Here is an 18,058-nt window from a genome sequence, read left to right on the forward strand (position 1 = left end):
CATATTAAAGACCCACAACCTTTTAGATATATTAAAGCTCAATAGCCAAAATGGGAACAATGCCCACATGGGTAGGATGAAATAAACCAATTTTAACTGATCACTTTAATTTTGGGCTTAAACAACCCACAACACATAATTATTTACATATAAATCCATATAGATAAAATTGATCCAACATAAAACTCATTGATGACAAAAATTACTAATCGGCAAACATGAGGACGAATAAGCAGTTTTAATAAAAAAACACTCCACGACGAAACGGCATTCATTTCCAAAGTTCCAGCGCCGGCAAATTAATTATTTGTTGCGATCCAACGGGCAAACCAAAGCTTCCCAAGCAACATACTCGGAAAACAAATTTCATATTCAGCAAATTAATTATTTGTTGCGATCCAACGGCCAAACCAAAGCCTCCCAAGCAATAATAGTCGGAAAACAAACTTCATATTCATTCATCTTGAAGAAAATTCAACTTCCAAAAATAATAAAGATATTTGATCAGATCTTCATTCCCACATGGAATCAACCTCATATTCAAAACCAAGGTTTCGATTCAGAGACCACGATCAAGAAATGGCTGACCATGAATCATCGGAGGGCCGCTCAACTGCGGATTCTTCGTATATTTCGAGTCATGAAGACGAGGATACAGAACTCCGATCCATGACTGCCAAGGTTATTTTCCTAGCTAAACGTTTGTTTTTTAAAACTTTTCGAGTATTTCATAAGTTTTTTTTATCACACATTTTCCTTAGCACAATTTAATTTGTCAGCGAGTTCCTCCTACAGTGGCTCCACAAATAATTATGTTGTAGCTTGAGAACTTAAGCTTGTTTTTGGGATTGGAGTCTTCTCTTACACTTACGAACTACGATTGACGTTCTTGTCATAGGCGGCATACCAAAATGTGTGACCTGGGAAAAGGCGATAATTGAGTCGCCATTGTTGTTGTGGCACGTAATCACATTACAAGGAATCCAGGATGGATTAATACATATACAGTTTTTCCCATGTCGACCCTCGTGCCAAGTCGATGGATAGTAATCTGGCCCATGTGTCCAGATCCATGAGTATATACCCGCTGCCAGCATTCACTAGTCTTACATATATCAAATAGTTGAGTGAAACAAGCCCATGGTAGGTTGTCTTACGCCGCTTTCTCAAGAAGTGTGCATTGAGCGGCTAATAAACTTGAAAGTACTTCTACCTAGAATGCTAGTCTTTTTAAATTTGTTGTCTCCCCGTTGAGCTTAAGGCCAGGTATTCTTTTGTTTACTTGGATGGGGAAGATTTGAAAATCTGACGAAGGATTGAAGGTTTTATAAAAAATAGGAGAAAGAGAAACTTACAATTGGAAAAGATTATGAATAAAACTGGAACTTTTTAAGCACACCAGTTCGAACATTCTGTATCAAGAATTCATGGGATTGCTTTTGGTTGGTTTATGTAGGGTATCCAGCACTTATGTTCGGAACTTCTTGAGCTGAAGCAAGAATCCGATGAGGATTTTCAAAAGAACATCTATTCAAACTACACTGCCTTTCTTGCGTAAGTTCTTGATATTTATGAAAACAATCCACTTGTAACGAAATCAAAATCCTTGTCCTTGCTCATTGTTTGGAGTTACTAGTGTCGGACATTGTCCTAATATTTAATGTGTTGATCATACTACTGAGTAAAAGAATTGGGAAGAATTCGAGATATCTGATGGTGGGCGGGTTCAAGAATTTAACTGCAAGGTTGTGACATGGTATTTTATGTTGGATCTCGGTTTTCTCGTGCCCCAAACGCACCGTAAGTTTAAAATTTTTATTTTATTTTGACAATCAAAATATGTTTTACTTTGGGCACTCGTATGATTTTATCATAAACATTCATAGGGAGTTGAAAATTATACCTTTGGTGAATAGATCACGTGGCTCCAACTAATCCGGTATAAACGGATTAGCTCTTGATGAATCTCTATTAACTTTCTTCAAGGGAGTCCTTGTTCGATCCTCCTATCAAGTCCACGACTAGATGGTATGTTCCTCGTCCAAATTGCACTAGTATATTTGGAAGAGATTTAACGTAGGAGAAAAATATTTGAGACAGAATGTTCGAACTGGTGTGCTTACCTTATGCTCACTTCCTACTGAGACATAAGGTATACACACATGCATACCTTATGCTCACTTCCTACTGATGTGTATCTCTCAGGTTGAGACATATAAATTTCTTCTTTGATGTCTCCATTGAGGAATGCAGTCTTTACATCCATTTGCCATATCTCATAGTCATGCCATGCTGTTATGGCTAGTATTATTCTAATGGACTTAAACATAGCAAATGGTGAAAAGTTTCCTCATAGTCAATTCCTTGCCTTTGAGTATAACCTTTTGCAACCAGTCTTGCTTTGAAGGTCACTACCTTCCCATCTGCCCCAAGCTTTCTTTTGTAGATCCATTTGCATCCTATGGGAACGATTCTCTCAGGTGGATCCACTAATGTCCAGACTTTGTTTGAATATATAGAGTTCATTTCTGACTGCATGGCTTCAAGCCATTTGGTTGAATCAGTATCAGATATTGCTTCTTTGAAATTCATTGTATCACATCCAACACAAGACTCATCATGGCCTTGTTCATGAAGAAGCGTATATCTTGCAGGTAGTCTAATAACCCTATCAGACCTTCTAGAAGCTTGTACTTCAACTACTGGTTCTTGGGAAATGGGTTCAACTTCTATAGTTGAGGGAGTATCTTGAATTTCTTCAAGTTCTATCATCTTGTCTTTTCTATCTAATAGAAATTCTTTTTCTAAAAAGGTGGCATTTCTTGAAACAAACACTTTTGCTTCATTGGGATGATAGAAATAATATCCAACAGAATTCTTTGGATATCCTATAAAGTAGCACAAAGTGAATCTACTATCCAATTTTTCTCCCACTGTCTGCTTCACGTAAGCAGGACATCCCCATATTCTCATGTAAGAATATTTTGTAGTTTTTCCTATCCATATCTCATATGGCGTTTTATCCACTGCTTTAGTATGGACATTATTCAACAACATTGCCGCAATTTCAAGCGCAAAACCCCAAAACGATGTAGGCAATTCAGTGAATCCCATCATGGATCGAACCATGTCCATCAAGGTTCGATTTTGACGTTCAGAAACATCATTCAATTGTGGTGTTGCTTTTGGAGTCCACTGTGAGAGAATCCCATTCTCTTTTAGATAACCCAAAAATTCAGCACTTAAGTATTCTCCACCTCGATCAAATCAAAGTGCCTTAATACTTCTTTCTAGCTGATTTTCTACTTCAGATCTGAACTCTTTGAACTTTTAAAATTCTTCAGATTTGTGTTTCATCAAATAAATATACCCATACCTCGAATGGTCATCAGTAAAGCTAATGAAGTAGGAATGCCCAAATTTTGTGCTAACACTTAGCGGGCCACAAACTTCCGTGTGGATCAAATCCAGTAGAGCATGCGCACGTTCCACGTTTCCATTGAATGTAATTTTAGTCATTTTTCCTTTTAGACAGGACTCAAGTTGGTAGAGAATTTATGTCTGACAAGTCAAACATGCCTTCTCCCACTAGCTTGTGCATCCTTCTTTGGGAAATATGACCTAGTCTAGCGTGCCATATTTGTGCGGGATTCGGGTTTTCTATTTTTCTTTTGTTTGTTGTTGTTTTCGTATGCGCTTGGATATTGTTTAACGGAATATCTTTAAATTTTAAGTTATAGAGATTGTTTGTTAATTCTCCAGTTCCAATCAAACATTCATTCTTGTATAAATTGCAAACACCTTTAGCAAAAACACAAGAATAACCATCCCTATCAAGCATAGAAATAGAAATAATGTTTTTAACCAATTCAGGAACAAATAAAACGTCTCTAAAAAACAACTTAAAATTTTTGTCCAAAATTAAAGTAACGTCTCCAATGGCAGTGGCAGCAACTCTTGCTCCATTTCCTAGTCTTAGAAAGGTCTCAACATCTCTAAGCCTCTTGCTTCTACCCATCACCTGCAAATCATTGCATAGATGAGAACCACATTTGGTATCCAATACCCAAGAAGAGGAATTAATAGAAACATTAACTTCAATATAAAACATACCATGACCAGAACGCTTCTGGGCTAGATACTCCTCGCAATTACGCCTCCAATGTCCAGGCTTGTTGAAGTGGAAACAGAATTGTTCTGACTTGTCAGGCTTTGTGGGCCCTGGATTAGGTTTCTTGTATGGCTTCTTGTTGGGCTTGTTCTTCTTTGGAGGGGCAGAACGCTTCTTGCCTTTATATGGGGCTCCCTTTTTCGTACCGTACGAAGAACCCATTAGAAGAACAGGCTTTTCTTTTTTAATTGTGGCCTCATAATTAGTAAGCATATTGACCAACTCTTCAAGGGTGGGTTCATATTAAAATTAACCACAAATCCATCGAACGAGGCAGGCAAAGACAGCAAGAGAATATCAGTCAAGAGCTCACTAGGAATAACCGCGTCAAGCCCCACCAACTTCTCGATAAGCCCAATCATCCTAACACCATGCTCATGGACCGAAGTCCCATCTCGCAAGCGTGTAGTCATGAGTTCTTTCACAGTAGCATGTCTTTCTGAATGAGTTTGTACAGCATACAATTCTTTCAGATGAAGGTGAATGTCAGCAGCATTCACCGCCTCCTCGAACCTCCTCTGAAGTTCATTCCACATAGAAGCCAACATGTAGCTCTTAGCTTGAAGATCATGGTCCCAATGTTTCTCAAGCTTAGCTAATTCAGTCATACTGATATCAGGAGCCGCCTTCTTTGATGGCTTCTTATCAAGCACATACGCAATCCTTTCGGAGTTCAGAACAATCTTTAAATTTCAAAACCAGTCATGATAATTAGGTCCAGTCAATTTGTTTTGATCGAGAATGATTGAAAGAGGGTTACGAGTAGTCATCGTAAATATACTGAAAATGAAAACAGGTAAAGGTTACTGATAATTTTAAAATAATTCTAAAATATAAAATATGGATTTTCATTTTATAAATTTCACTTCCACTATTTTGACATTTCCACCATCCTCTGATGAAAAAGGAAAATCGTATTTTCTTAGTAGGCACGTAGAATCCAATTAGCCAATTATAATCCCGAATAATATCAGCCAATTATAATTTCTAAAAGGTAGAATCCAATTGCATCCCTATACAACCTCCGCGTGTTTTGCCTCACGTTTAATAAGGACCCAATAATATGACGCCGTTTATTTTCACTGGTCAAACCAACCCATCAATATTGAATTGTAGTGGACGGTCGCCATGAGTTCCCCCAATAATATGAGCCGAAGTCATGGGAGTTCCACTCAATTCACATCATATGTCCGGTGGAAGTCACAGCTTTCCGACGTACAGGCCTCCTCAATAATATGAGCTAGACACTGTCCGTGGGTAGCGATCAACATGCAACCACGGTTGATGGAAGGCAAGGACAAATTAAACTCTTTTAATTTTTACTTTTTCGGTTTGATATAAATTTTGAATCTTATTCAAAATGAGGGATTTTAATTTTAAAATTGTCTCATCATTTTAATTTAAAAATCACGTGCCACGAGTTTGTATGTTTACCGAATTCATGCAACTATATTATATAATAAAATACATACATGCATACTACTATATATCACATATATCATAATATGACATTCAACAATAAATAAGGATGATCGATCGCCAACACTATTAGATCCATGTGAGCCATACATGGATTCAGGTCCAAAACCTAGGTGAATGCAGGGATGCAAATGCAACTATTACAAGAGCTTCCAATATTTTACATGTCTTCATCTCGTTCATCGGGCCCACCATCTTCCAGTCTTGATCTCCCACTATTTCTAATAATTACATTTAAATAGTCATGGCACATAAGGGATACATTTCATGGGGTAGGAACGGGCCATAAACCAGGCCCACTTTAATAATATCAAATATTAGAAACGAATAAAACAGTAAAATATCCTAACATACACCTAACACATTGGTCAAGGCTCTCGATCATCCTTCATGCATTTAATATCAAATATTAACATCAATTTAATTAAACAATTTAATTAATTGATAAATCATATATCTAATAATTTTATCACTAACCACCACAATTATTAAAAAATTTAATAAATTAAATAAATTACTTTATTTAATTTTCAATTAAATCAAAAATAATTGATTTCTTGTAAAACTCATTTTACCATAAATAATTAAAATCATATTCTAATTATTTATTTTACAAGAAAATTATTAATTTTCTAAAAATCAATTTTTCAAAATAAAAATTGAACCAATTTTCAAAAATATCAATTTTGCCCAAAAATTTGAAAAATCAGAAAATTGCACCATGTGCCCAAACAATTCAAGCCCACCATTCAGCACGCTTCCCGAAACGATCCCGGGCAGCCGCCCTCGCTGCCCGCCCGCTGCCCTAACGTTTCGGGCGATGACAAGCTTCCTGTGCGCGTGGCGCCGCGCGCAGCGTGCCGCGCAGGGCGGCGCACAGCGTGCGGACGTTCCGTACGCTGCGCGTTTCTGCGCGCAAGGCCCTGCGCGCGGTCTACCCGGAACAGTTCCGGGAAGATCCGAAAAATATTTTTTATTTTTGTTTCTGGAAAAAAATAATTTTAATGGTGCTATAATTTTCTGAAAATTTTCTTGTGTGGTTAGAAATAAATTATTCAATATCAAACCATACGATTTAGAAAAAACTTAGCTTTGATACCACTGTTGGATCTCGGTTTTCTCAAGCCCTAAACGCAGCGGAAGTTTAAAATTTTTATTTTATTTTGACAATCAAAATATGTTTTGCTTTGGGCACACGTATGATTTTATCATAAACATTCATAGGGAGTTGAAAATTATACCTTTGGTGAATAGATCACGTGGCTCCAACTAATCCGATATAAACGGATTAGCTCTTGATGAATCCCTACGAACTTTCTTCAAGGGAGTCCTTGTTTGATCCTCCTATCAAGTCCACGACTAGATGCTATGTTCCTCTTCCAAATTGAACTAGTAAATTTGGAAGAGATTTAACGTAGGAGAAAAATATTTGAGAGACGGCTCAAAAATCTTTCTCAAAAGAGGTGGCCGATTTTTTTCTTCTTTGGAGGTGGTGTTCTCGAAAATATGGGTGGTGGGAGACTAGGGTTATGACTTCTCAACCCCTTTTTATAATTAACCCTTGACCTAATTATCATAGTATAATAATTGGGCCCTTCAATTAACATTAATGAGCTTGATTAATTAATTAGATTAGTCCAACAAATTTAATCAATTAATCAAGGTCCATTAATAACTTTAATTATTTAATATGTTGGACTTGTACTCTTACAATCCCATCAACATATTACCCACCATATTTAATTTATCAATTAATAAGCTCAACTTTTGAGTTTAATAAATTAAATCATTATAAATTCAACATTTGAATTTATTATTTAAATTATAAATTCAACTAACTTGAATTTATATCACCTCCAAAATTTAATATCTAATAAACACAAAATTGAGTTTAATAAATTAAATTCTCAAATTTTATAAATTCAACTCCTTGAGTTTATTCTCTCAAAATTTAATTATCATAAATTCAACTCCTTGAATTTACTATATAATATAAATTCAACTTCTTGAATTTATTCTCTCAACGGGAACAAACGATCCAGTGCTTGTGTGACCATCAATGGTTCAGGGATACAGCTAGCCGTGGGTTCACAACTCTTTGTTATTCAGGACATAATCATTTATTCGGGCTTACCCTAATTAGCCTCATTCTTTTCATCAACGCCTTGATCAAGAATGCCAGAACTCATTTCTGATTGCACCCATCGAATCATGGTAAGAGCGTCTAGTAGCATCGCCCCATGATCCCCTAGGTATCACTGATAGTGCCTGTAAGAACCAATCGATTATGATTAACGTACAGTACGGTCCTTTCATCTCAAATATCTCGATCGAATTTGCAACCATTGGTTCATCGAGGGTTGCATATTAATTCGATAACTATGTGATAACTATAAATAGTGGCATCACGTGTACTATTGGAGAATTCCTTCTCCAACGTACATCTCGTATTCTGGCTAGAGATTCCATGCACTATTATTTCATCAGATCACATAGGATATCCATATCCGCAGGTGAGCGGTGAATCCCCGACTACAATGCACTGGCTCCTATATGTGTTGCAACTGTACCCAACCTCGCCACCTGATGACTCTCCTGGAGCCGGTAAACGAGTCAAAGCACATTTGGATATCTCTATGCCCTTACCAAGAAACGCAGTACACAACATCACAGATGCTAGTCTCGAGCTCAAGCAACCTTTATCCATGTTTTAGGCGGCTGAATCGACTAGGAACGAATTTAGATCATACAGTGTTTACAAACGAGTTTCAACATCGAATTATGATTCATTTGTATTAAAGTATAATCAAGGTCTTTATCTATGTTTGATAACATGAGTATACAGATAAAGAAATAACAAACCATGAAATAATGAATTATATTAAAATAAAGATTGTTCTTTACAACTGAGTCAATAAAATTCATAGTCAACAGTTGACTTGTAGGGCATCTACTCTGACATTTTGAGGCATTGAAACATGTATACTTTTGTTTTCAGAATATTAAATGAGGTAGAAATCTTGAGTTGCGAAGTGGTGGGACTGAAACACCAGGCTTCTTCGCAGAAGAAACTCGTACAGAACCTCATTGACGGAATTTCTTTACAAGTTCTCTCTGCGGAGACCATAGAAACAATGGTCGAAGAACCTCTGAATCTCGAGCCATCTTCTCCGAACATATTGGAAACTCACACAGAAAAAGTTGCAGAAATGTTGGATACTCTTCTTTCTGAGCACAGATTACAAGATGCTCTTGTTCTGCTGAAGATGGAAGGCGAGATTTTCCAAAATTTGTTCTCGGGTGAAAAATTTTCATCGAATGGGATAAAGTTCTATCACTCGGTCATATCTGAGAAAAGGGCTATTCTTTATGATCAATACTCATCAATGGCTATACATTCAAGGGTTTCTGCACCAGAGCTGCAGAAGGCGCTTCTTGGACTGTCCCAACTTGGTGAAACACATCTTGCTACTAGGCTATTGCTCCAGTATTATCATTCTCGCATTGCATCTCGTATATATGATGTACAGTCTTCAAAAGAGTTAACTGATGTATCGTATGTTCAAGAAACAGCGAGGTTGGTTTGTTCAATGATATCTCAATGTGCAAGGTGTTTTGTGGCCTTAAATGGAGAAAATCATGCTCAAGATTCGGAACTAACTCAATGGGCAGACAAAGAGATAAAATTCTTCTCATCTTGTTTTGAAAAATATGTTTCATCCATTCCCCAAATAAATGGTAGATTCGTGCTAGCCTTAGATACTGTGCAGATTGCAATGTCATACTGCTCTTTGCTAGAGCCTCAAAGGCTATTCCTGCAGCCATCTTTGATCGAGCATGTTCGCCCTTGCATAGAAGAGGTTCTGAGAAGCCATATCAACCATTTGAGTAAAGTTGTTGGTATTTTTACGTCGTCTGACACTTGGGTCCTCCATAGATATCTCGTATCAGGGATCTTGACAGGAAGGAATCAAGGTATCATTGATGAACTTCCGGAGTATATCTCTCTCTCCAACAGCGGTAGGAAATTCATGACGGTTTTTCAGGTTCGTTAAGCCCCTCGTATGCTTTATTCTTGAGTTAAGTGAGCTAACAATTAATGATTTTTACCTCGATGGTAGTCGCTCGCAGACGAAGTTTCGCCTTTAATTTCTCTACAAATGGAAAGTTGGATTCTCAAAGGGATCCTGGATCTGTTCGTGGCGTATATTGTTATTCTTGAAAGTGCACTCACAGGTGACACATATGTCCTACAGAAAGAAGGTTTAAGTATCAACTTACCAGAGTCTCCAACTCAAGAAATTTACATTCTGGCTAATCTTTCTACATTAATGCAATTCTCGTCGAGCATTATCAGAAATATATTTGAGGGAATCCATGGTTCGGAATTTGAGATTCACAACTTTCTGTTGTTCGTCCAAGACGTTTATGGTCGACTCAGAGCCGGTTTTTTCAAGCAGTACATGAAAAATATTCTCTCTCCGGATGATGATCATCAAGCATGTAGTTCCGAGAGTCGTATCAACAGGGACGAGTCCACGATTCATGATCTGATTCCATCTGTTCCTTATCTGGTATGCTCAAATCTTGATATTTGAAGTGTTTGAATTATGTATATTTGTCTTTGTGGTCACTTTGACCTTGTTGATGTCCAGAATTGACACGAATCAATTGTAATTTAGACCAACATAAGTTGTCATGCCATTAGTTGGGACCCATATGGAATTTTCTGAGATCATCTAGCGATTATGTATATCGATCAGGAACTATATTTTGAGTTAAAGAAGCTAGAAAAGCTTGCTAATGAAGATTGCATGGAAAAAAATTGGTTGATGGGTCTTCTGAGGGAGCTAGCGGATGCTGTGTTTAAATGGATTTCAAGTAAGTCCAAAATCTGGACGGTTGACAAACAAGATTTGTCAAATAATCGTGAAGAATTCATTCAGGTATCCACGTTCTTTATGAGAAAAATTCCCTATATTCGATACGTGAAAACTTCGAGTCAGTTAATCTTTTTTTTTAATCCATAATTCGAGTCAGTTAATCTTTTTTTACTCCATAAACAGTTGATCTTGGATTCGCAGTTTCTGGTTGAAATTGCGAGACAAGGCGGATACTTGTCGGATAATGCAAGACAGGTGCCCATGGATTTTGTATCCCATTTGGAAGCATCCTCTACTACAGGTGGATTGGAACCTCTAAGGTAATTATATCGGTTTTTTTAGTTTTTCTAATTTCTGCTTCTGGATTAATTATTTTGAAATCCCATCGGGGGTCAAAAAATACCAAGGATGTACATAGATCAACGCAAAAAAAGTTTCTAGACTTGCCAAAGCTCCTATTTTTTTAAGTTGCAGAGGCTTGAATGATGATGGGTGGCCAGCAAATGCTGCCACCAAAGCTCTACTTAAGTTGCAAGAACTCGAAGCAAAAAAAACAGTAGAAAATGAAAACGATCATAGCATCGTTCGAGAAGAATCATATGAATGCGCGGCAGGAAAGGATCCTGCGGTTTCGGTTCTTGATCCGTTGACTTTAGATGCCTCAGAATCTGATGATGAGGACAATGAAGGCAAAACTGATGCAGAAGTATCAAGAACTACTAATAATATACCACTTGAAGAAGGGCGGTTTGAAGTGATGACTATCGGAACACAAAATTCAAACCAAGAAACCAGAAATAGAGTATAGCATGCAATGTTACATGAACAAATATTTTTTGTTTCATACTACGTTTTTTTAAACTATCTAAGATTTAAGCAGAACTGGAGCAAAAGGACAAAAGATGTAGTGATACCAGTTCATTACACCTAGCATATAATTAACAATTTATCACCTTAAACCATGATGTCCTAGTTCTATAGGCATGAAATTGACTCATCCACATCTCTGATACAATAGGAGACATAGTTTATTAGCCCACACCATTTCAGTAAAAAAGTAACATCCATAATCACATGCGCTGTTGATACAAAGCCACCATCTGACTACCAAATAGTTGAGTCTCAAACCAAACAAAGAACACCATTCATCGCATATTATCACGGCGCCTGACATACCGGGTTCGATCATTGTATCTTGGCCTGTCTTGAGCTCTCTGAGGCACAGGCTCAACTCTCCTTTGTCTCTCTGGAGATCGCTGAACTATCTCTCCATTTACAAATAGCTCAGCTGCCCAGACCATAAAATATTTTACAATCAGGATCAGACAGCTTATTCGAACTCAGGAAGAGGTTCTTCTGAACCACTAAATAGTGCAATGTGACAATTTATTTAATCAAAAAATAACTTCAAATGGACACCGCAACTAATGCAGTTTCAGCAAACCAAATAACAAAAATATTCTCTTCTCCAAGAATGGAAGATCTTATTCTCTTTATCCATATTTTCATGTATTATTTCAGATGAAAGATAATCGAGTTCCAGTTTGTTTATGAACACAATAAAAATGGTAAAAACCCACTGTAAAATAAAGAACAATCCTAAAATGCATAAAAAAAGACGTGAAAAAATTCCAACCCGAAACATGAAAAAGTAAGTAAAAGGAAAGATTGTCAATCAGTTGTAATAGATTATAAGCAAAAAATCATTTGATTTCAATATTTATATAGGAAGAATTACCTCCATAGTCCTTGTTCTCAGCATCAACATAAGAATCTGGAAGAACAAAAAGAACGCCAGGTAAACCTGCATACAGGAAGAGATAAACACATGACACAAGCTTATTATAACCCAAAGCCACGAAAAGTCCATACCAAAAGTAACAACCCTGTGTTTTACAAAAGTATTTTCACGCACGAACCTTCAAGCTTGTTAGATGTTTCCTCATCAATCTCACATCCAAACCCGAAGTACCTCTCACAAGAAACATTATATATTTTCTTCTTGGCCTCCTCCTCACTATCATCAACACACGAAACAAACAGCAAATATAAGAATATGCGTATCTAGTAATTCAACTTCTGTGGCAAATCAGTGTAATTATGGCGAAATATTGAGAAAAGTATGTAAAAAATTCTAAGAATTTTGCTTTCAAGGAAAAGGGAAATCTGAGGAAAACCCATATCATTCAATAAGTTTTATTTCTAGTACATTACTAACATTATGAAGGAAAGACGGCATCAAGGGTAAAAAGATCTAAAAAGGTCAACCTTCCGAGCACTTTAGCTAGGGTTTGAACATAGCAATCAATCATTTGCTGCTTGGTTGCCGCTTCCCCACCAGGCTTATCCATCACAATAAGCCAGTGCTCATAATCGCAGCCGGGGAAGAGTGGGGCCATCTCAGTGGGCGGCCGGTCGCTGAAGTTTGAGCCGGAATTCAGGGGCGAAAAACCCGAACCCGATCTATTAACCCGGCAGCGTATTGTGTTGAATCTGGTGAAATTAGGACAGATTACCGCCATGGAATGTGATAAGGCGGGCGCGGCGGAGCGAGAGGCAGACATAGGTTGAACGAACCTTATGAGCGGCGGACTAATGGAGGCAGTGGAGGAGAAGAATCGTGTGGGGACGATTAACGAGCTCGCAGTGGTTCCGAATGATCGGACGGTCAGGATTAATCGGGCCATCATGGCGGCCATTGTTAACTGGCCGTGCGTGTGTTGAGATTGTGAGGGTTTGGGTTTAGATAATAATAATATCGGTAGTGTTTCTCAGATTCATTTGTTTATTATTTTGACAAACATGTCTAAAGATATATACATATACATATATAAATATATATATATATATATTAATTTTTAGTAATTTTTTTCTGTTTTGTTGAGTTCACCATGAATACTGAATATTTTTTAAAATCATTGTTTTGTTTTTATTCTTCAATTTCAAAAGTCAAGAAAATAAGAATAGATGCTCAAATTAATAAATTAAAGTTTATTATTAACCATGCTTTTCATGGAAATCCGTTAGGAAATTTTCTTTGGCATCATATTTGTTTTTTTTTTTTTCCCTTAATTGGATGGCATGTTACAATGGAGTCTCAAACATAAGAAGTTAGGTTGCATTTACATGGTTAGTGAAACGTTCACTACTCGTCTTTTTTATTGTACAATAAATAATTTTTTTCCTTCTTAAGCTTTTGGCCGAACACATAAACATATATATAAATATTTTGTATCATTTAAAAATAAACCAAAAAACCTAATATTTGAAAATTCAAAAGAAAGCATTTAAAACATAAAATTGTAAACGTCAACCAAACTTAAACTTATCATTTTTCAAAATAAAGCATAAACATCTTAAATACTCTCAAAATCTCTCAAAAGTATCAAAAGTCATAAAACTCTTTAAAATAATCTTAAATTATAAGCATAAAGCAGAAAACTAACGAAGGTCATCGGGTTATGTACACCATCAGTCCAGCTAGTTCAACCATCAAGTCCTCCATCAAATTCATGCTCACCTGTATCGATCACACCTAGTGAGTCTAATGACTAAGCAAACCTTAATCGTGATAATAAGTATAACATATACAATCACATGTATCAATAAAATATTTTTACTAAAAATAGATTTTCATGAATATGCATAACTTTAAATCTTTCATCATAAATATTTCATTTCATTATATACGTCTAAGTTTTCCTTTTATTGAATTCAGATCGTTAATTGTGACTTCGTTTCAGCTGATAGTGTAGAGGCCAAAATCAGTATACGTAAAACTCATGCATTTATTTAATTGTTAAATCTTTTATTTAAGTTTAAAATGCTTTCAGTGACGCATGATTTATTTAAATTGCATTATTTTAATGATTATGTGATGCACATTAAAATGTTTTCGCGAGTTTCATGTTTCAGGCGATTATTCGATGCGTAATCGAGGAAAAGAGACCGGTGACGATTTTGGCAATTTTAAAATGTGGTATTTTATTTTAAGTTAAGGTTGGGGCATATTAATTAATTTAATAAGTTTCAGCATTTTAAAGCCTAAATTATGTATTTAGCGAGTTTAGAATTTTGAAACTTTTAAAGTTGGCTTTGTGCATTTTATTTGGTTAAAAAGGAGAATTTTAAAAAATTAATGTGTATTTATTTTGATTGAGAAGTTTGTTTAAAATTAGTGTGAGTTAACCTTTTATTAGCATTTTAATTGGTTAATTTAGCAATAATTTCTCCTAATTAAAACACACACACACTCACACACACTCACACACACTTACACGTTTTTACACACACCTACACATTTTATTTTCAGATTTTTAATATTTTGGAGAGCAAAAACCTGGGGTTGTTTGCTAGCGAGCAGCCGCCCCTCCCCTTCAGATGTCAGCATATTTTCGTTGAGTTTTCTTCAAAGAAAATCGTCCCACGGTCATCCTTTCGCTTCCTTCTCGCGTCGGAGTCGTCGTTTCTGCAACGTTAAAGATATAAAGGCACGTATATTCTGTTTTTCCTGCGTCGATCTTGTCATAGTATTTATGTTGATGTTTATTATGCATAAAATTCATGTATGATGTTCATAGTTTGAGCAGAAAATTGGTTGGATCAGTTTTGAAATAATTTTGAGATCTAAATTTTCGTTTTTCACTGTATTATGAAAACGGCGATTTTTTGGTCGCGAATTTGGGAAAACTTTCAAGATATGAAACGTAGAACTTTTCGATATCTTTGATTTGTTATAAAGTTCGAAATATTTGGATAAATATTAAGAGAGTTATGATTTTTTCGTGGGACTGCTCAAACTGCGTTTTCTGAAAATATGTTATTGATGTGTTCTTGAAGTTTATTTGTTGCAGGCTTCGTTGGGAACCGTCGGGTGATCGCTGCTGTGTTTAGGTATATTGAGTATGAGTTTGGGATGAGTTTTGATACTTCGTTTCGTGTCGATAGTCGTTGGTTGCATTAGAAATCGTAGGAATCAATTGGTGTCAAAATTTGAGTTTACGGATTTGTTGCTTGTTTGGTGTGCGTCGTCGTTTGAGACGTTTTTATGGAGTCGAGTCAGTGTCATAGCGTCCTAGGATAAGTCTCGATGGATTGGTTCACGATTCGTATGATTTGGTTAGGAGTATTAAGCTTCAAGTCGCGGAGTCCAGAAAACTTGGCGCCCGAGCGGTAATATTTTACCGCCCGAGCGCCGCTCTTTCTGTCCGAGGGTAGGCGTCCAGAAGACCTGGCGCACAAGCGGTAATTTGTTACCGCCCGAGCGCGGCCCCATCTGTAAAAATGTTTGGTTCTTTCTTCTTTTCAAGTTCAATAGTGAGTTCATGTCTTTTATTTTTGGGAAATGTTCACACATCGTTTTAGAGATTGTTTGGGGTTCGATGTCATGGGTTAGTACGATGATTTAACAAGGTCAAGTCCCAACTGATCGAGAATGTCTTAAGCTATTTTCATACTTCGGTACTGAGCACGAGTATCTACGTCTAAGCTATGAAAGTTAAGTGCATGTAATCATGTTAGTATGTGCAGCAGTGACCCCAAGCGAGATCCAACGAATCCCTCAACGCCAAGTAAGTATGTTCGACGTGCAAATGAGAAAATGTTCTATTTTTGAGGTATGCTAAATATCATGTGACCAATTTATGAATGGGTTAGGAAGTCGGTGAACGTGACCGAGGACCTCTCTACCCCGTTAAAGCATGAACAGGTTTAGATCAGGATTGGAAAGCGGTAAATCATAACCAGGGACCAATCCACCCGTTAAAGCATGAACGGGGATCTCATGTATGTGGCAGTGGATTTTCCCTGTCAGCCCAGTACTATGGTTTAGTCTGATCAGGCGTATTTATGTACGGGTTACTTGCTTTGAAACATGCCTCTACGCAAAATGATGAAGTTTATGTTTGTTCATGTATGTTCAAGTATGCAAGAATGTTTAAGAAAAGTTTCCTGTTATGGCACGTCTACGTATGTATGCACGTATGTTCAAGCTTTGGGTATGCAAGTTCAAGTTCTAGTATGTACGTTCTATTTTAAAGTTGCATGTGATTTTATTACGTATTACTCGCTACTTCCAGTTTATAAGTGTTGAGTCTTTAGAATCACTAGAATTGATCGATGCAGGTGAGGATGCATTTGAGGAGACTAGAGGTGCGGACCAAGGAGCTGGCTTGGATTGAGCAGGAAGCTAGGCCCGAGTACCGCCGAGTTTTTAAGAGTTTATGAAATGTTCAAAATAATCTAATTTATGTTACTGATTATGATATTTTAAACAAGTACTTTTGGCAAACTTTATTTTTGAGATCTTTGATTGCAACTATATTGAGATGAGCTCTAAGGGCCCGAATTTCGTAATCATATTTTGCGGAATTTTCAAAAAATTTCTTTTTAAAATAAATAACTTGCTTCATTCATAAAATAAACCTATAAATAGATTTAACTTTAAAATAACAGCGGAAGTAAATATTGTATTTCAAAACAACAACTTAAAAATAATCCAACGTATTAAAATCTGAATTTGAACATAATAAGGTGAATAAACTGAAGCATGAGGTCCTCGGGTTCCTACTATTGCTGACCCAAGCTAGCTCACTGGTCTCCGCCCTCGGTCTCGGCCTCATCCGTACCTACAACAATCAAGTCTAGTGAGTCTAAAGAGTCAACATGCATATATCGTGAATAGCAAGTAAATATATCATAAAATCGTATACAACGTAAAATATCGTGTCGTAAAGCGTAACGTAAAAATCGTGCATGGGTAAATATAAACACGTGAAAATCTGAAAATAGTGCGTAAAAAATTTGTTCGATAGAGCTCTGTCATAAAATACCATATCGAGATTTTTCTGGTAGAGATAATGTTTCAACGTAAGTGGCCCGTAACATAACATGAACGTATGATCAGACTAAACCACAGTATACTGGGCGGTAGAGATCACCATAGCCCTTGGATTGGATGTCCGTACCCATACATAATCGTAAACCGATCGTAAGTTACCGGGTGAAGAGATCTCATAAGCGTGAGGTGGCCACAAGACATATCGCATATATCTAAAAATAAACATTTTATATTTTATGCACGTAATATAATTATAACCCTGTTTTTACCGGATGAGTTCGATCGTCCCCAGGCTTGCTACGACCTAATCTTAATATAAGACACGTGCAATTAATCTCAACTTGGCAAAAAAATCAACTCGACCCAAAAACAAGACAAATGAGACCAACAACCTATTTTTCAACCATGACTTCGTACCAACTCGAACCAACATTGAACCATCGTTTAGCCATGATTAAAATACACCTAACATAATGAAATAATATCCGTAAGAACTGTAATACACGAAAAATAGTGAATGGAGGCCAAAATCATGAAACACTCTTTCGAGAGTCACTTTGGCACATTGCACCGTAAATTCTCGTACGAACTCTAAACTCAACCAAATCACGAAGCCAAAAACACGACCTTCATAACTCATTGGGGTACTGTCCAGTCCAAGGCCATAGGCTAAAATCCATCCAAGAA

General features: G+C 36.7%; 2 protein-coding genes across 2 annotated transcripts; one reads left to right on the forward strand and one right to left on the reverse strand.

Annotated features, from left to right (window-relative positions):
• Positions 1-402: 402 nt before the first annotated feature.
• Positions 403-11,341, forward strand: LOC142531449 (exocyst complex component EXO84A-like). The gene is made up of 7 exons (XM_075637568.1): positions 403-681; positions 1,457-1,554; positions 8,649-9,696; positions 9,772-10,224; positions 10,414-10,596; positions 10,717-10,853; positions 11,008-11,341. Exons 1-7 carry the CDS (start codon positions 523-525, stop codon positions 11,339-11,341), a joined length of 2,412 nt encoding a protein of 803 aa, XP_075493683.1. The 5' UTR covers positions 403-522.
• Positions 11,342-11,416: 75 nt separating this feature from the next.
• On the reverse strand, positions 11,417-13,335 carry LOC142531450 (multiple organellar RNA editing factor 2, chloroplastic-like). The gene is made up of 4 exons (XM_075637569.1): positions 12,802-13,335; positions 12,453-12,550; positions 12,272-12,337; positions 11,417-11,821 (listed from the first exon to the last, which is right to left on the reverse strand). Exons 1-4 carry the CDS (start codon positions 13,230-13,232, stop codon positions 11,679-11,681), a joined length of 738 nt encoding a protein of 245 aa, XP_075493684.1. The 5' UTR covers positions 13,233-13,335; the 3' UTR covers positions 11,417-11,678.
• Between the last annotated feature and the right edge of the window lie 4,723 nt (positions 13,336-18,058).

This window comes from Primulina tabacum, chromosome 17 (genome assembly GCF_025594145.1).
Source record: "Primulina tabacum isolate GXHZ01 chromosome 17, ASM2559414v2, whole genome shotgun sequence".
NCBI classification, from domain to species: Eukaryota; Viridiplantae; Streptophyta; class Magnoliopsida; order Lamiales; family Gesneriaceae; genus Primulina; species Primulina tabacum.

Bases quoted from the DNA above. Each gene is read 5' to 3' on its own strand.
- LOC142531449 (XM_075637568.1), top strand. From the start codon at position 523: ATGGAATCAACCTCATATTCAAAACCAAGGTTTCGATTCAGAGACCAC. The intron at 9,697-9,771 runs GTTCGTTAAGCC...CCTCGATGGTAG, and splicing joins AATTCATGACGGTTTTTCAG to TCGCTCGCAGACGAAGTTTC. The intron at 10,225-10,413 runs GTATGCTCAAAT...TATATCGATCAG, and splicing joins TTCCATCTGTTCCTTATCTG to GAACTATATTTTGAGTTAAA.
- LOC142531450 (XM_075637569.1), bottom strand. From the start codon at position 13,232: ATGGCCGCCATGATGGCCCGATTAATCCTGACCGTCCGATCATTCGGA. The intron at 12,338-12,452 runs GTTCGTGCGTGA...TCCTGTATGCAG, and splicing joins AACATCTAACAAGCTTGAAG to GTTTACCTGGCGTTCTTTTT. The intron at 11,822-12,271 runs GTAATTCTTCCT...TGGTCTGGGCAG, and splicing joins TGAGAACAAGGACTATGGAG to CTGAGCTATTTGTAAATGGA.